We start from the raw sequence: 17374 nt of genomic DNA, 5'->3' as shown, positions 1-17374 counted from the left end.
TCACCCCTTTCCCAGCAACAGGGCCTGTATGGATGTGGGGATGGGTTCCCCTCTCCAGCCCCGGTCACCCCTGCAGAACACAGGCTCCAAGCCAGCCAGTCCTTTTCATCACACACTTCCATTGGCTAATTGAAGGGGTGGGGAAGAGACCAAACCTATCGGGTCCATCGCTTCCTCCAGCCCTAAGCTAAACAAAGCAGTACAAGTGATGCAGTGGTAACTATCCCATGGGTCTGCTGCCCATCTGGCCATGAAGGGTCCTGCTGATCCAGGGTGGGAGCTGGTACAGGGCTGACTTGTTCACTCGTCACTTCCCCTTCCTGCCTGAGAATACTCCCACCCTGGCCCAGGGCAGCAGAGACCAGCTCACACCCTCCTCAGGCTCCCAGCCTGGGAACTGACTCACATCCAGGGACGCTAATTACTGTTTACAGGGTGGCGAAGAATTCCAGAGAGCCAGGTGGGAGGGGCAGTGGCATGGGCACCAGAGACACATGGAACCAGGCAAAGGGCCTGGGGGATGGAGGAAGGGACCAGGGCACAGACACCCATGATATATGGAACCAGAGAAAAGGCCGGGGTGCAAAGACATACACAGCCAGCACCCACCTCGCTGAGTACAAGGCAAGTGTGTTTGTAGGACGCTTGGTAAACCCCTCCTCAATAACACTGGCCCCTGCTTCTCCAGCCCTCTGCCAGTGCAGCCTCTAGCCACTGGTGGTAATTTGTGCTGTTTGGACTAGAGAGGGAGATGTCACTTACCTGTACAGTAACTAGAATTCTTGGAGATATTTTGTCCCAGTGGGTGCTCCATGACAAGATGGGCGTGCACCCATGCACTCCCGAATTGTTGTCAGCAGTGTCTGTGGGTCCATACCTGTGCCCTACGCATCCTCATGTTCCAGTACAAGAGTATATAGAGAGGGGTGGACCCGTCCCCACTCCTGCCCCTTCTCGATCACAATGTCCAGAGGGAGGCCGATGAGGAGTGGTGCACCCATAGGGACAAAACATCTGGAAGGACCCCAGTTAATGCACAGCTAAGTAACCCCTCCTTCAAGTTACTGTCCCTGTGGGCGTTCCACATCAGGAGATTCGCAAGCACTTCCTCAGTATGGAGGAGGGTGTTGAGGAGGTGGTTTCAGTACAGATCAGAGAATCGCATTGCCAAAGGCCACACTCACCCTGAAAGCAGTCAAGGCCGCATAGAGTTTGGAAAATGTGCCTGCAGACGACCAGGTGACAGACGACAGGCCTTGCAAATGTCTGTGGTGGGCATGTTCTTAGGTAGGGCTATGAAGGTGGATTGAGCCCTACTGGAACGGGCAGTCACGCTGGAGGGTGCACTCCAGAAGCTCTGTAACATGCCAGAAGGCACTTCCAAACCCATTGTGACAGTCTTTGAGCAGAAATCAGATCTCACTTCATTTTTTCTGTGAAATATACAGAGTCCGGGAGAAAGTCTGAAGGGTTTAGTCCTACTGAGGGAGAAGGCGAGAGCTCTTCGTACATCCAAAGTATGAAAACTGGCTTCTAGCAAAATTATGACTTTAAACACCCAGGGTCATCGTTTGAAAGTGTTGTTGACACTAAAAATCATGGACTGAACAAAGACTCTGGATTTATGGCTTATTACAACCATCTGTAACCCTCTAACCCCCGCTTTTTGTCCTGTGACTACAGGGATGTTAGCAGGCCACTTCACCTTGAATGGTCCCTTAGAATATGTGCTAACTACTTATGCTAGACTATGCTTGACCTTGTGTTTAGCTGTGACACTTTCCCAGACTTGAGGAAGAGCTCTGTGTAGCTCCAAAGCTGGTCTCTCTCACCAACAGAAGTTGTCCCAATAAAAGATATTACCTCGCCCATCTTGTCTAATATTGTGGGACAGACATGGCTATAACAACACTGCATACAAATCTCCTGAGGACCTGAATCACTGAGCACCCACTCATGGTCTTGATGGAAAAGCCTGTTCAAGGAGCCTGCTATAGTGTTTTGCAGTCTCGACAGATAACGCTGAGATGTCTGTGTGGTGAGATAAATCCATTTGTATTGACTATGCATAGGACTATGATCTTGCTCCTTCTTGGCAATGTATATGGTACATGGAAACTGTTACCCAAAATTACTCTGAATGGCCCCTGATGTTGGGTAGGAAGAGATGACAAGCGTAGCGGACTGTCCTGTGCTGGAGAATGTTGATGTGGAGGGACAATTCCTGGGGTGTCCATTTCGCATGGGCTGTGAAGTCCTGCAGATGGGCTCTTCAACCTAGCAGGGCGGCATCTGTGGTGGTGATCTTTGTGGGGGATTGCTATGAGCATGGAACTCCCACACAAACCTTGTGAGAGTGCTTCTCCAGCTGAGCGAGTCAAGAACTCTCTGAGGTAAAGCCAGCTGTCTGGAGTTCGCTGGGAGTGTAAACAGATCTGAACCAGATCTGAACGCACTGAAAGTGCAGTCTGGACTGGGGTGTTATGAACGTTCAGGCTGCCATGTGGCCCAGTAGTTGAAGGCAAGTCCTTGCTGTGGTTTGGGGCTGTGATATAGTGTGGAAATGAGGCTGGACACCATGGGGAACGTGTTGACAGGCAGATACGCTCATGGGGTGGAGGAGTCTAGAGTGGCTTCGATGAAGTATGTGTGTTGTACAGGTGTTAAAGTATACTCTTCCTCATTGAGATGAAGATCCAGATAGTGGAAGGGAACCAAGACCTTGTTGGTCACTGACTGTGCCTCAGGGAAGGAATGACCTTTGAGGAGCCAGTCATCCAGGTAGGGCAAGATAAGATAATGATTTCCAACGGGCGAAGATGGACTGCAACGACCAAGGGAAAGACTGCATTGGGAAGATTCTGGGGGCAGTTGAAAGGCCAAAGGGAAGAATGCGGAACTGGTAATGATCTGTGCCAATGTCAGACCAGAGGAAGTGCCTGTGAGATAGGTGCTAACTATATGGAAGTATGCATCCTAGACGTCAAGAGTGATGAACCAGTCACTGGGCTTTACAAATGGAATTATTGCTGTTAGGGTTAATCCTGAATCACTGTGTAGGAATCAGGGTGTTCAGAGTCCTGAAGTCCAGGATCGATCTCCATCCTTCCTTGGGAACCAGGAAGTACCTTGAGTAGGACCCTTTTCCAAATAAGTTGGGGAGAATGGCTCTGATTGCCCGCAGAAGCAGGAGAGATTGAAACTCCTGCCTTAGAAGAACACTGTGGGAAGGGTTGTTGCAGATCTACAGGATCAGTGCTATGCCTTCAGCTTTGGAACAGTTTCTAGGAGGAACGCCTTCAGTGTGCCAGAGGTCTCAGTCTTCCTTCAGGATAAGGCACACGGCCTGACCGCCTCCCTAGATGGGACCTCTGGGCCTTCAGCGCTGCTGCTTCATACCATGATTTCTTCAGCGAGTCCAACTGAGACAGACTCCTGGTAGAGACTTGTACCTTCTTCAGGGACTAATGCATCTACCAAGGATTTGCAGCGACACCCAAACAGCGTTGTCAAAACAGCTGGGTTTATTAGTCATCTGAAAGACGGCATAGGAAGTCCTGAGGTTAGCACAGAGAACTGAAGATTAAAGCATACGCCATTCTGGTTAGCAAAGAGCCCAGTGAACCTTGTTGTTCAAGTTCTGTCTCCGTCTGACCTCCTTTGTCCGTTCCCAGGTGACAGCCCCAACTCCTTCCAGCTGCCAACTCTCATCCCCGCCCTCACACCTTCCAGTCCTTTGTTCTCGAGCTGGGCAACTGTGCTCAGCTTCTCTGCAGAGAGGTGGGGAAGCCCATCTCCCTCCAGGGCACTGGTTGCTAGGTCTCAATGTCCTGATGACCGTGTTTGCCTTTGTCTTTGCAGATTCTGCACTGATAGGGAGCTGATCTCAGGTAGTCCTTTCCAATGGCTCAGACAGCCAGGCGCCATTCATACCCATGTCTCTTATCTTGCCCTGGGAGCTAACAGTCCATTTCCACCCACTGGGTAACAAGGTAGCATAAGGGGAAACTGAGGCATGTATGGGCGTCATAAAATCATTACAGAAATTCCCAGCATGTTGCAAAGGGTCCCTGAAGAGGAACAGGGATGAGGAGTGGAAGGGTGGATGGAGCTGAATTGGATGAACTATCCTGTTGAAACCACTCCTTGGCTCCATCTGTCTGAAATGATGAGATCCCAAGAAGGTAGGAAATGTGAGAGATGGTTTCCATAGGGTGGATTGGAGGGGGCTTGGTGCAGCAGAAGATCCAGAGTAGGGGGTGATTTGTGACCCCCTACCAGCGGGTCAAAATGGTTGGTTGGAGGAGGTCGCTGATAGAGAGGACAGTGTAGATGATGGTCCATTTTTGTGAAATGTGGACCTCTTTCTAGGTGGTTCTGCCGCACTCAGGGAGGCTTGGAATTGATTTGAGTGAGATCGCTGTGCCATCTGTGACTTGCTGTGTTTTCTTTCTTTCTTTTCTTTTTCTTCCTTTCTTTTTTTTTTTTTTTTTTGGAGGGGTGTATTTACCGAGGGCTCACGGAGTCACTCTAGAGTCCCGAAGTGAGTGGCAGGATCCATGAGGGTCATCACTGAAGAACTTAGGTCCTTAGAAAGGAAGGTCCTCCCTGGTATTTTGCATCTCCCTGAGAAGGCCGGAAGCTTTCAGCCAGTAAGCTTGAGGCGTGACTAAGGTGTGAGGCTGTGCCTGCCGCATCGAGAGAAGCCTGTACAGAAGCTTTGGTGATCATCTAGCCTTCTGTGATGAAAGCCTGAAACAGATCCTTGTGGGCCTGAGGCAAATGGTCAATCCAAAGTCATATTTTCCCATCTTGGCAGGGTCGCTAGCAGCTCTGAACTGCAGAGCAGCTGAGGAAGAGCTCTTGTGGCCAAGAAGGACCAGATGCTTGAGTTCTCTAGTGGAAGGAGTTGCCCTGGATTGATACTGTCCCTTTGTTTCCTTAACAGCATTGACTACCAAGGAGTTAGGGGTGGGATGGGAGACAAGGTACTCCAACCCTTGGCCGGTACATATTCCTTTTTGTCTGCCCTTTATGGTAGCTGGTGTGTGCTGTACCATATGGGCTGCTGAGAGTAACGCATCATTAATGAGCAAGGCAGTCTTGCCTTGGGAAGAGGTATGTAAAATATCCAACCAAGGAGCGTTGTGTTTCTTGTATTTCCCCCAAAGGGCTTCTGAGGGTCTTGAAAGGCCTTGAAATCTTCCGCATAGGTTGATGGGGAAGCATAACTGTCTCATCGGGTGAGGAAGAGAATTTGTTAGATAGTGGTGTTTCCTCATCGTTTACCTCCTGCTCCTGTTGGGAGTGTCCTTCTGGAGAGGAGGGTCCAGAGGGACCAGAAAGTGCTGGTCTTGGTGGGTCCTTATGGGAGGGCACCTTTAACACTGGTCATCAGAAGGGGCCCAAAGGTTCAAGAAAGCCCACTGTGGCGGAGCACAGGGGAAAAGGAGCGGTACCCAAGGATGTTCCGACAAAGTTTGATTGGTAAGACATTGGCTGGTTCCTGGGGTCTTCTCCTAGGATTATACCTCTAGGGAGGGAGGTTGGAATGGGAAAGTGGTGGAGTCCTGGACAGAAATGTCCAAGTCCAAGAGGTGTCATCTCCTGTATCCAGGAGGGGAGTTACTGGTTGGTTACTGTTGGTACTGGGGGCTGTGTTGGTATTGGTGAGTGAGTCTTTGTAGCATCACCAGGTACTCTGGTTTGAGAGGATGTGTTGGTACAAGCAAGCAATCCCTGTTGATACCCCTCAACAGAGGGGATTTGGGTTCTTCCATGGCTCTGATCCCAGGGCTGCTTGCCAGAGGACGACTCAGTGCGGGATGTGTTGGGAGTCTTTTTTGGCAGATACCGGCATCTTGGTACAATGACACGTAGAAGCCTCAACACTGCCCACACCAGGACACGAGGGCTCCTTGCTTCCTGGCCATAGCGGTGACTTTTCCCTTCTTTGGAGTCTGTCTTTCTGGTGAATGGGGTCTTTTCCTCTTCCAAAGCTTCAAAGTGTCCTAAGCTGCATTGTGGTCTCTACGTACAGGACTGCTGAAGCAGTCATCAGAGTGCTCTCTGAGCAGCTAAACCTCTGTACAGGGGCGAGGGGAGGAAATCAGACACCACAGGTCTCAGGGAATGCTCCATAAGGAGCAGTTTCAATCAGTCTTTTCCTCAGCTCCCTGGATCTGTTCTCGAAGCTGGAGCAGACTAGCCTCAGAGGGGCCGTGGAACTCTCCGAGGTAGTGGAGGCAGCTGGAATGCCTGTCACTGACGGGGAAAGGTCTGCGGCAGGTCGGGCAGGGCTTAAACTCAGGAATTTTGGCCTAGCCTACATGGGAAAGACCACAAACAAATAGGGGCCGAAGGCAGAGGAGGCCCTGACTACAAAGAAAGGCGAGGGGACCCCCGAATGCACGATAAAATGAAACAGGAAGGAATCCAAGCAGAAATCAAAGAATAAAAGGAAGCTGCACAGCTAACTAGCAGACGCCATAAATGCTCCATCTCGAACCGCAGGCAGCTGAGAAGGAACTGGAAAGTTGGCGGTGGGTGCATCTCTCCCTCCCGCCCTTCATACTGGAGCACAAAGATGTGTGGGGTACAGGCATGGATGCGCAGACACTGCTGACAAACCACCCAATAAAGAGCACCTTCCGGCCCCGCTTCTGCTTTTCAGAGCTTTCTGCCTGCAGGGACCCATGTGTCAGCACCCCTGGAGCCCAGGAAAGAGCCCCCCCCCACACACTGGAAGGAACTGGGCATTAGCCTCCAGTGAAAGCACTGGCTACCTTCACCCAGAGCCCTGCTGACAGCTGTTGCTGAGGTGTGTCCTGGAGAAGCCCTCCATTCCAGGACAGCTGCATTTCAATTTGACTGGGGCTTTGGCCCCTGGACCAGCTAGATCGCAGCCCCCTCCCACCCCCAGCTTCCAAATGCAGGGTCTGCAGGAATTCACTGGGTCTGTGGCTCAGCGGGACAGCAGCTGCCTGCCTGGCACAGAACTGCATGGCAGGCGCAAACAGGGGAGAGGCTTTGGCTGCTTGGGCTCCTGGCCCTGAGGAGATCCAGGAGGTCGTGTGGGGCTGGGCAGGGAAGCAGTTGATAATGCCACATTTAAATGGTCCTTAATAGGTGTCAGCTCAGGCCTGGAGGAACGGGGAAGCTCATGGTTCTCTGAGTCATGTGTTAGGCTAGTGGAAGGCTCAGGAAGCTGAGCTGGCATCAGTGACACCTGGTTGAAGTATTTAGGGATGCATTAGCTTCCCTCCAGGACAACACAATTGTGCAGCAGGAGGCAGGCTCTATGAGAGGAAATACAGGACCAATGGGCCTTGGTTATATGGGCAGGTGACTGCGTCTATTCATGATTCCACCAGGCACTCACTTGGCCTTGAGCAACCCTCTTCCCCGCTCTGTGCCTCTGGTTCCCCTCTAGAGAATGAGGGTAACGGGACTTGCCGTTTTGGACTCCTCCTAGGAAAGATGACAGGAAAAGAGAAACTTCCTGTCAAACGGAAAACTCTTGTTCTCAAAGCGAGCACTTGAATACAGCCCCTGGATAACACCCCTTGGCCTCCTGCTCCACAGATAGCAGCTGGTGTCGTCAAACAGCTGTTCTGTGGCCTGCCTGAGAAGTCTGGGGCCTGCCTCTAGACAAAGCACCAGCCCTGCTTGGCCAGGACACAGCGTGCCCCTTCCTCTCTGGGCCGGGGTGACAGGCAGCGTGGGCGACCCTGACACTGCTGCTACTAGTGCAGGGGCTGGTGTGGGGACAAACCCAGCCACCTCTGGGACTGACACCCTGTCACGGGCAGGGCGCCTGTGCCTGCTGAGGCGCTGTCGGACTGAAGCGTGAGGCTGACACAAGGTGTTGACAGTTTATTGGACACTGTTTGTGCCCGGGCCCTCCCACGTTGATACAAGCATTCAGCTGCGCAGGGGAATGGCCAGGAGCAGGCTGTCCCAGGCTCGGCTCCAGGCTTAGGACCAGGTTTCCACCTGGAAGCGATGGGATCTTTCCAAGCCTGTTAGATACTCCTCAGCTTGTGAGGCGGACAGGTCCCCTTCCAACTGGAACACGGATTTTAGGGCTTCTGTTACAGCTGCCGGCATTTCCTTGGCATTTCTGGAAGGGAGAGAGTCTCTATGGTAACTGAAAAGCAGGAGAACACAGGCCAGTCTCAACACATCAAAGCATCTGCCCTCCCCGGCTCTCCCATAAGGCCAGTTCTGCTCATTCTCATCACTGCCGGGGACTGGGCAGGGCTTTCTCGGCCCCCCCTTTTGTTCCTTTTCATAGGCCTCATGCTGGGCTGGATACAGTGCGCTCTCGCGGCTATAGCTATCACTCATGGCTTAAGCAGAGGAGACTGGTGCAGAGCTGCACAGCTGGGTTGGTTTCAGCTCTGTTGGACCAAAACTCTTGTCTCCCATGTACCGTTGCAGAGCAGCTGTCCTGACCAGCACTAGGGTGTGCTCCATCGGAGCGACACTCACACCCTTCCTCCCGCCCTGCCGTGAGCACACAGCTCCACTGCCGAGTTATGCTATTCGCAGAAGGGCTCACCCTGATGCAGCCCACCATCTGCCTTGTGGACCAGTTCCTATGCAGTGGCATAACCATGCACAGCGGCAGAGAGCCCACGGGCACTTTGTCGGACACAAGCCCCAGCCAGAGCAGCTTGCAATGGAACCAATGCGCTCGCCAGACGTGGGAGGGTCCAGCACACAGCTGGGAGCATACGCCCGTGGGTACTCAGCTGAGGCACATGCATGCCTGGCAGTGAGCTGGGGTTCCAGGGCACTAGACTCCTGGGCACAACGACCCATAGAAGCACAGAGGCAGCCTGCCCGGATTGCACTGAGGGAGGGCCGGGAGGATTCCCTGCCCAAAACAAACCACTGGTTTTCAAAAGCAGTTGTGAGAGCTCCCTGGCAAACAGGGCCGCTATCTAGCAGTTAGCTACACACTCAAACACAAGGACACAGCCAGCTAAGAGTCATGAAGCTCACACACCCCACATCACAAACCACAGTAGAAAGACGTGCCCATTTCATCACAGCACAGTAGCCTTAACCCTGCCTATGGATTGCTGGGTTTCCAAGTATGATTTTATGCATCTATACAGGTATGATTTTTATAGTGATTTTGGTAAGCAAGTTGTAGTAAGAAGTGAGAGCTTAAGGCCTGTAAAACAGGCTAAGGCCTAAATGGAAAAAGCCGAGTGAACAGAAGTATAAGGGGTCACTCAAGTTAACTGAAACTGGTACAGGAAAGTGCTGATACTGCAAGATTGTAAGACTGCCAAAATATTACTAAAATATGTAGCAGGTATAAGAGGTACCAAGATACTAGCTCTCTGAAATGACACTTTTATGGATAGAAATGATACATGGAGTGGCGGTGCCCAAATCAGCCAATCAACAGAAAAAGGTGGTATTAGACTACATCAGGAGGGTGGCAACTACCTCCATGAAAGGGAGCAGAACGAAAGTGTATGTAACAGTGTATAAAAGAAGGTGTCAGAGGGAATACTGGTGTCCGGTCTAGGGGATAACGGAAAGTCCTGCCATTGTAACGCCGCCAATATGAAACTGACCCAGAGATACTCTGTAAGTCATTTCTCATTGTGCCGCACGCAATAAACCTGGCCTGGGTGCCTTCGTTGCTCAGCTAATCCGTGGTCGTGTCGACTCATTCGATCGTGAGAGCCGTCTCAGTTTCCTGATCAGAGCTGGGACACATGGGACACAGGGACACACGCACGCAGCCTACACTGATAAACATCGGTGACCAACAAACACAAGTATCCTCTTTGAAGGGATTTTGTTAGATGGGAAATATCCATCCCTAATTAGTATCTGGCTGTGGAATGTGATACCAGCGTATCTAGGGCTGCCACAGACATTCTGTAGTGTGCAGAAGAGGGTGAGAATAGCAGGAGAGCTGTGGCTTGTCCTGCACCACCCCTACAAAGCCATGTGGCTTTGGTTGGGCACCAGCATGGATTTTGGCAGGCTGATTACCAGCCCTCTGGCCTGAATCAAACCACTGTGAGAGCTGAAAGACCTCCTGAGACAGACAGACAGACAGACAGTCATTCAGGGGGGATACGCAGACTCCCAGTGTCCTAAGCAGAATTCCCCCGCAGGCAGGCCTTCAGTGAAGATGCTTGGGGCTGTGGACGGGCTGAATGATAGCACTTGGTGCTGATAATGTCAGCCCCTTACTATGAAGCAAACGTCCCCCTGCATGCTGGGTAAACAGCAATGTCCTGCAAGTCCAGAGTGACGAGTTAGTAAGGAGGATCTTGGGAGATCATGGGGGAGGCTTATGTCACTGTCTGGAACATCAGATGTTTCCAGGACTTGCCCAGATGTCTATGTCCATGATGGGGGGCAGTCCTTTCCTACTGGGGAACTGCAAGCAACGAATGGCAACCCCAATAACCTTCAGTTCGTCTGCAGGCCACTTCTCCCTGGGAGGGGGACAGATTTGAGAGGGTGGTATGGACAGGATGGAACAACCTAGCTTGACTGCTTCCAGGACACACTGGTCCAAGGCAATTCCATCCCATGCCAGTTGCCGAATGGGATTGCCAAGGGTTCAGATCAGCAAACATGAGACTCGCTGCCTGTTGCCTTATGCAGCAGGTACTGAGTCAGACATCCTCTTCCAGGAGCACAGTGTGGACCTTTGATTTAGTCTCGGAGGAAGTCTCCAAAGAAGGCGTGCTGGGGCCTGAGGGAGGCTCTCTCTAAGTAGCCAGTGAACAGAGGCTCCAAGAGCAACGGGCTGCTCTGCTCTCCTCAGGATGTGCAGGGAATTGTCTGTCTTAAAGCTGAATAAAGCAGGGTCTTCAAGCGGCAGGTCTTCGATGGTGGTGTGGAGCTCCCTACACACAGCAGCTGACTGCATGTGCAGAGCCACAGAGCGGGCAGCTCTCTGCAGCACCTGCGGCAGCCTGAAGAAAGTGCGTGGCCCCAACTGCCCCTTCAACATGATTGGTTCTGCCTCTTTCCCGGCATCCTTGTCGAGCCGGCCAGGCAGAGGGTTATGCTTATGCCAGGCTAGTAGTTCTCATATCATGTCATCCTCACCTGCAGTGTAGCCAAAGAGTGGGCTTCCTTCTCGAAAGCTTGCCCCTTGTAAGGTCTTTATCTCTGAGAGTGGCATGGAAGCAACCAAACTGCTTTGAGTTCTCTGGGGCTGCGGACACCAGGAGAGAACCCAGTGTGGGGTGAAAACAGTAGCCTTCAGATCCTTTCTTAAGGACACAAGACCTTCCATCAGCCCTTCTGCAGGAGTTACCCGAGCTCTAGGGTGCCATCAGTTGTGGGGATGACCCCTGAACCCACTTCTTTGGTTGCAGGATGTCAAAGACACCGTGGGATTTCCCTTGTCTCAGACCATTCTGAGTCTAGACCTGTGCGACTCTGCTTAGCAGATCTTGAAATGAAGTCAGGTGGCAGTTCCAGGTTCGGGGTGACAGCCTCGTCTGGGATGAAGATGGTAGATGAGGTGCTCTTCCAGGTGCTTTAGCTATGGGTTTCTTCAAATTCCTTCTCTGGGGGACAGGGACATTGAGAAGCCCGGTCTGGGCTTGCTCTGTTGATGGACCTAATTGGAGGATGATCTTGGTCAGGTGCTGAGTTGATTGGACCTTGACTGGCCTCTTTCAGTCTGGAAATGCTGTGCCCATGCTGGTCAGCAGGGCCATGGGGTCACAGCTCTGCAGAGATCAATTATCTTGGGATGGTCCACAGGGGTTTTGTCTATGGGTCATCTGGGTCTCAGTCCCTGCTTCTCAGGTGGTGAGGTCAACCCTGGGAAGAATAGGAACGGGAGGGTCCCCCACTGAACACCCAGGGTGACGATAACCCCCGGCTACAGCCAGAGAAGACGTAGATCTCTGTGAAGCTGGGGGGGTCACAGTACCAAATGCACCATAACCTGCAGGGTGGCACTAAGGGCGGCAGCAGGTGGCTGCCATGAAGGGCTAGATCAGTGCCAGGGGCATCAGAGATTGCTCGGCCAGGACGGGTCGGTGGGACCTGTCTCACTGGTATTGTCAACGTTGAAGGTACCAGCCACTCTCTGGGCAGGAGAGCCCCATGTGGCCAGATACAAGGTCCCAGCACTGGGGGCAGCCTGTGACTTACAGCTCCTCTTCTTCTGTCTTGGCTCTGGGGAAGAGAATCAGTGTTTCTTCTCATCTACCCTGGCTGAGCCTCGTGGTCTGCCTTGAGCGCTCGGTGCCAGGGACTGGGAGAGGGAGCAGCCTCAGAGAGAGACAGAGCATTTACTGTGCAGACAAGGAGCCGTTCCCTGAAAGGTCTGGCCTCCCACCTTGGAACCACAAGCATGGCATAGTGAGGCAGCGTCCCAGCCGTGGCCAGCGCTCCCAGCCCAAAGCCTGGATCAGCTGCCATTCCTCCAAGCCCGAGGCAGGTCAGGAGTCACAGTCTCTCTAGCACTGCTTTGAGAAGACCTGGCAAGCGGAGCATCTTTGAGGGACACAGCCTGTAACACAGTAGAAAAGGTGTCGTGTGACCCTCTGTCACAGACACGAGCAGTGGCGTACCAGCGGGGAGGTAGAGGGGGTCAGGGCCCTGGGCGCCAGCCTGCGGGGGAGAGGGGGCCCCGGGTCGGCCCTTCACAACGTGCAGGAGGCAGGGGGTGCAGGAGGCTCGGAGGGGCGCCCCTCAGTGCCTCCCCCCCTTGCTGCACATCATAAAGGGCCAGCCTGGTGTTCCCCCCCCAGGCCGGGGGCAGGGTTTGAGGCCGCCCGTCCAAGCCAGCGCTGGGGCTGGAGTGGTGGTTAAGTGTAGGGGGAGATGATGCTGGGCTCTGAGGGGCACCCTTCAGTGCCTCCCCCCCGGCACGTCGTGAAGAGCCAACCCGGCCCAGGCCCCATCCCCAGGCCGGGGTGTGTGCCGCACTGTCCAAGCTGGCGCCGGGCTGCAGCAGGAGGGCGCCACGTGGTGGGTAAGTGTGGGGGGGCACGGAGCCAAGCCTGCATTTGTACCCCCTCAAGCCTCACACTTCCCACACAGGTACAGAGCCCCCCTCCCTGGGGCAGCTTGGGGTGGTGCTAGGACCCCTCCTGCCCTGCACAGGGGGGCGCATGAGGCCTGGGGGGGGGGCGCAAATGTAGGCCTGGGCCCCGGGCACTGGGGACCCTCGGTATGCCACTGGATACGAGTCCATCAAGTGAGGGGCAGGGCCTGAACCCTGCAGTGGGAAGCTGTGCCTTGGCCCGAAGCCGCTGGGCAATGAACCTGACCCTGGCAATTTTAAATCCAGGTTGGATGTTTTTCTAGTTCAAACAGGAAATAATTGCGGGCAGTCCCACGGCCGGTGTTCTACAGGTCAGAACGGATGATGGCTGGTGACACAGAATATCCCCGTTCCCACTACTGTCAGAATCAGAGTGAGGTGTCATTTGAAAACTCCTAATTCCCTGCTCATTAGTGTCCTGCCAAAATAGGTGTGGCAGCATTGTAGGTAAAGTGATAAGATTCACTGTCGGGCATTATCCACGTCTGGGGTGTGACCAAACCAGTTCCTCAGAAACAAAGGGCAAGCTGATGCCTCAGCCAGATGTAAACAAAGTCACTGGGTCACTATTTGAGAAGTGGCCATTCTTTAATAAGGAAGAGGGTGGGGTGAAAAATCTAGTTTAGCAAAGAAAGCATGGAGTTCACATCCATGCAGTCTGCCTGTGCCGTGCTCCCAGCTGGAAATGCTTCTCCAAGGGAGGCCAGGACTATAAAAAGAAGGGGCAGACGCCCCAATAGACCTCTCCTCCCTCTCTGTGTTCATCGAGTCACTGCACCAGAAGGAACAAAGGAAGCAGCCATTGCACAGAAGAAGGGATCCTGGCCCAAGACGTTTGGCCAGTAAGACTGTTGAAAGCTTGTAGTGAGAAAAGCTTTTATTCTGAGTTTAACCTAGGTAGTTGCATTTTATCTTTATTTTTCTTGGAACCATTCCTGACTTATGCCTCATTACTTGTATCCATTTAAAATCGATTTCTTTGTCGTTAATACGAGTGTTTTATTGTTTTATCTAATCCCGTGTGTTTGAATGGAAGTGTTCGGGAAACTCCATTTGGGGTAACAAGATTTGTGCATGTTAATATTTATATTAATAAAATGACGGACTTCGGATAAGCTTGTATTGTCCAGGAGAGGGCCAGGCAGTACAAGACGCACGTTTCTGGGGGAAGTCTGGGACTGGCCGTGTGCTGGGGTCAGAATTCAGAATGGTAAGAGCCCGGGTGGGACTGGCAGGCTGCAGGGACACAGACCAAGCTGGACGCGACTTACTGCTGGAGGCTGTTTGTGAGCAGTCCTGACTAGAGGCTACAGCAGCCGAGCAGTATAAAGGGCAGCCCAGATTAACAGGCAGGAGCAGCTCAGCTACTCACTATTCTAGATTGTACCCTGGGTACGTCACAAGAGGGTTCCCCGCTGGCCTGGAATCTGTGTGTATGTGCCACTGGGGCACCGACCCTTGGGGTGGGATGGCAACACCAACCGCCATCTGGAGACAAAACACGGAGTTTTGCATGGAAAAGCTGAGCAAAAAGGAGATTTACAGAGTAGGGGTGGTCGCTAGTGCTCAGACTCACGGCCGGGGCAGCGGGACGGACCTGGGGCTGCGCTTCCATATCTGCTCTGGGGTTAGGGGCTGCAAGGCAGCCGGGATACGTGCAGCCCTGACAGATGCTGGTGACTTGCAGACTGAGCCCACCCACACAAGGCACACGCCTGATCCTCCGGCAAACGGGCCTCTCTCATTTGGGTGCCTAATGCTGGAGCCGGGTGCCCATGTCGTGGCTCCCCGGTTTGAAAACGTTGCCCACTTGTTCTTTGGGATGAAGGGGTTTTGAAATGCTTCTGACCCTTAACACTGGGGTGTTAGGCCAAATGACACTGCTCATCCGAGGAGCTAGCGGGAGAGCTGCCCCAGGGCGAGGGTGCTTGGTCCATGCATTTCCTGGGTGGCCAAGGCAGACCTAGTTTGTACTTCCAGGAATGCAGAGGAGGTCATTCTCGGCGCCAAAATGAGCAGTGAGGTTCCTGTTCTTGGTGTGGATTGGCAGGGAGCCGAGGAGGGAAGCTCCTCCTGCTGTTACTATTAATGACGACAGAACTAATGACTCTCCGTGTTTACATAGCACGTGACACATTCAAGGTGCTGGACAAATATTACATCTGCCTGGCCTAGCCCCATTCACCCAATGACCCCAAAGCTCTCCACAGACATCAGTGATGCCACATAACTCCCCTGCGTGCGAGAGAGCAAGTATTGTCCTCATTTCACAGATGGGAAAATGAAGGTGGACAGGTGATGTGACTTGACCAAGGTCACCCAGTGAGTCAGCAGCAGAGTCAGGAATAAACCCAGGTCTCATGGTTCCCAATCCTTACTCTAACCACTAGGCCCCACTTTCTGATTGACAACAGTCTGAATTTGACTGGGTTCAAGTCAGAATTCAGGAGCACTGGGCTCTGGGCAGAGATTTCAGGGGCTGTTTCAGCTACACAAGGCGGCTGTAAAATGTTTAGCAAGTGACAAGGCTTCCGAGTGTAACCTGGCTGTGATGCAAGGCAGCGACTGAGTCAGGCAGCACGTGGAGGCCTGCCCAGCGGGAAAGACAGGCTGCCCCGGAAGTCACGGAGCAAGGCAGGAATCTCTCAGGACCTAGGAAAGCTCCTATTCCTAAATCACAGCACAGAGGATTGGCTCCTTCTGTAAATACTACTTTGAACGCATGCCGACGGTTTCAATGGCTGCAGGAACGGCAGCGCCATTCAGTGGCATTTCTTTTATGCTTCAGTAAGGCCCATCAGTGAGTTCCCACGTAAGTGACGGTTCAGACTCTCGGTGGGCACAGATCTGGGGGGAAGCGAAGGTTCCCAAAAGAGCCCGGTGCAGCCTGTCTGACATGGCGCATTGGCACTGGATCGGCTTGCCTAGGAGACCTGGTTTTAGTAGCTTTGCTCGTTCTTTCGGAGAGATCCCTGGAGATTATGTTGAGCAACTGCTCTTCTTTCCCTAGGGCTCTGCCCCGGGGATCCCATAGGACTCTCCGTGTATGTGGGGCAATGGGGGCAGGTTTCGATGAGATATTGTGGGCTGCAATGCCACCGCGATGCTGGAGGTGATACTTATTGGCGAAGGGACGCATACCCCTCCTAAGGGAATGGATTTGGCAGTGAGTAGACTCCATCAAGAGCGTGTTGCCAAGGAGCCTGGAAATCTTAGGGTCTCGCTGGCTGTGTCTCCACTCCTGTATTCCCACATAGCAACCATGGCCAGAAATGCCATTCCCCCCAGCAGCCGGCTGACAGATGTCCTCTTTCTTCGCAGATGTGGACTCACCTTGCTGGCTCGGGTCTTTCTCACCCTCAGCTAGGTTAATGTTGCTCTGTTTGGGGCCGAAAGCCAAATCAGACGCCTCAGCTGGCAGCGGGTGTGGATGGGGTATGTGGACAGGTGTGTTGTGTGTGTGCTCTGCGCTGGTTGACAATTGACTTCTGAGTGCCTGTCAAGACTCTGGCGGTTTATAAAGCCCTAAGTGGTCTAGGCCCCAGTAATTTCAGAGGTACATGGGCCAGGGTGCGTGGGTGGAACTCACAGAGAGTGAGAGGCGGGGATGGTTCTCTTGGTATGTGCACTTGTGAGCTCTGTAAGAGATGCTCGGGTACCACGCGGGTGGCGCTCAGAAATGCATGTTCTCAGTTCACCAAATCCTGAAATCACACAGCGAGGTGTGCAGGGCAGCTCACCCCAACCACCAAACTGCCCTACAACGCTCCCCAGTACAACTCCCTGCCAGCTCCTGAACCAGCAGGCTGCGCCAATGGCAGGACGTGTCCACTCCACTCTGCCAGGGCCTCACCCGGCAGCCCGTGCGGCTGGGAGCGACTGCCTCTTTGCACCGCAAGGTCTTTCCCTGCAGGCAGCGCGACGCAGGCCTGTTTCTCAGTCTTACATGAGGCACTGCTAGCCGGGTGACGGGAGGGACAGTGGTGCCCAATTGTGACCCAAGCTCCAACCTCCAGACCTGCCTTGGGAGAGCAGCACTCCCCGTGCCACGAGACACTCACCCAGCCAGGTAGATGTGCGCGTTCCCATGGCTCAGCAGTCCCCACACCAGGCCTCTGTTCTCCTTAATTCGGTGCTGAACATAAATCTTCACCTCCTGTAGGGAAACAACCCCCCATGATAGTCAGAGGCACTTCCAGCTGTCGACACGGACACCAGAACCAATGCATCTTGCCCATCCCTGGCGTGAGAGCAGGCCTGCACCTGACAGTTATTTCCAGTTTCAATGAGCCAGTTTATACCATGCTCCCTTTGGAC

The 17374-nt window shown here is 53.2% G+C and overlaps 1 protein-coding gene across 1 annotated transcript in view; it reads right to left on the bottom strand.

Annotated features, from left to right (window-relative positions):
- Positions 1 to 7860: 7860 nt before the first annotated feature.
- Positions 7861 to 17374, bottom strand: part of NDOR1 (NADPH dependent diflavin oxidoreductase 1) — a 30700-nt gene continuing 21186 nt past the window's right edge. Inside the window, exons 14-15 of the mRNA XM_067561454.1 lie at positions 17119 to 17213; positions 7861 to 8122 (exon numbers count right to left, since the gene is read on the bottom strand). Coding sequence (XP_067417555.1) covers positions 7978 to 8122; positions 17119 to 17213 — 240 coding nt within the window. The 3' untranslated portion in view covers positions 7861 to 7977. The remainder of the gene's footprint in view (positions 8123 to 17118; positions 17214 to 17374) is intronic.

Source organism: Emydura macquarii, unplaced genomic scaffold (assembly GCF_026122565.2).
Source record: "Emydura macquarii macquarii isolate MOO-44397 ecotype Brisbane River unplaced genomic scaffold, CSIRO-AGI_Emac_v2 contig_2417, whole genome shotgun sequence".
Classification (NCBI taxonomy): domain Eukaryota; kingdom Metazoa; phylum Chordata; order Testudines; family Chelidae; genus Emydura; species Emydura macquarii.
The sequence above is the reverse complement of the archived record's forward strand: the minus strand, read 5'-3'. Positions and strand labels throughout refer to the sequence as shown.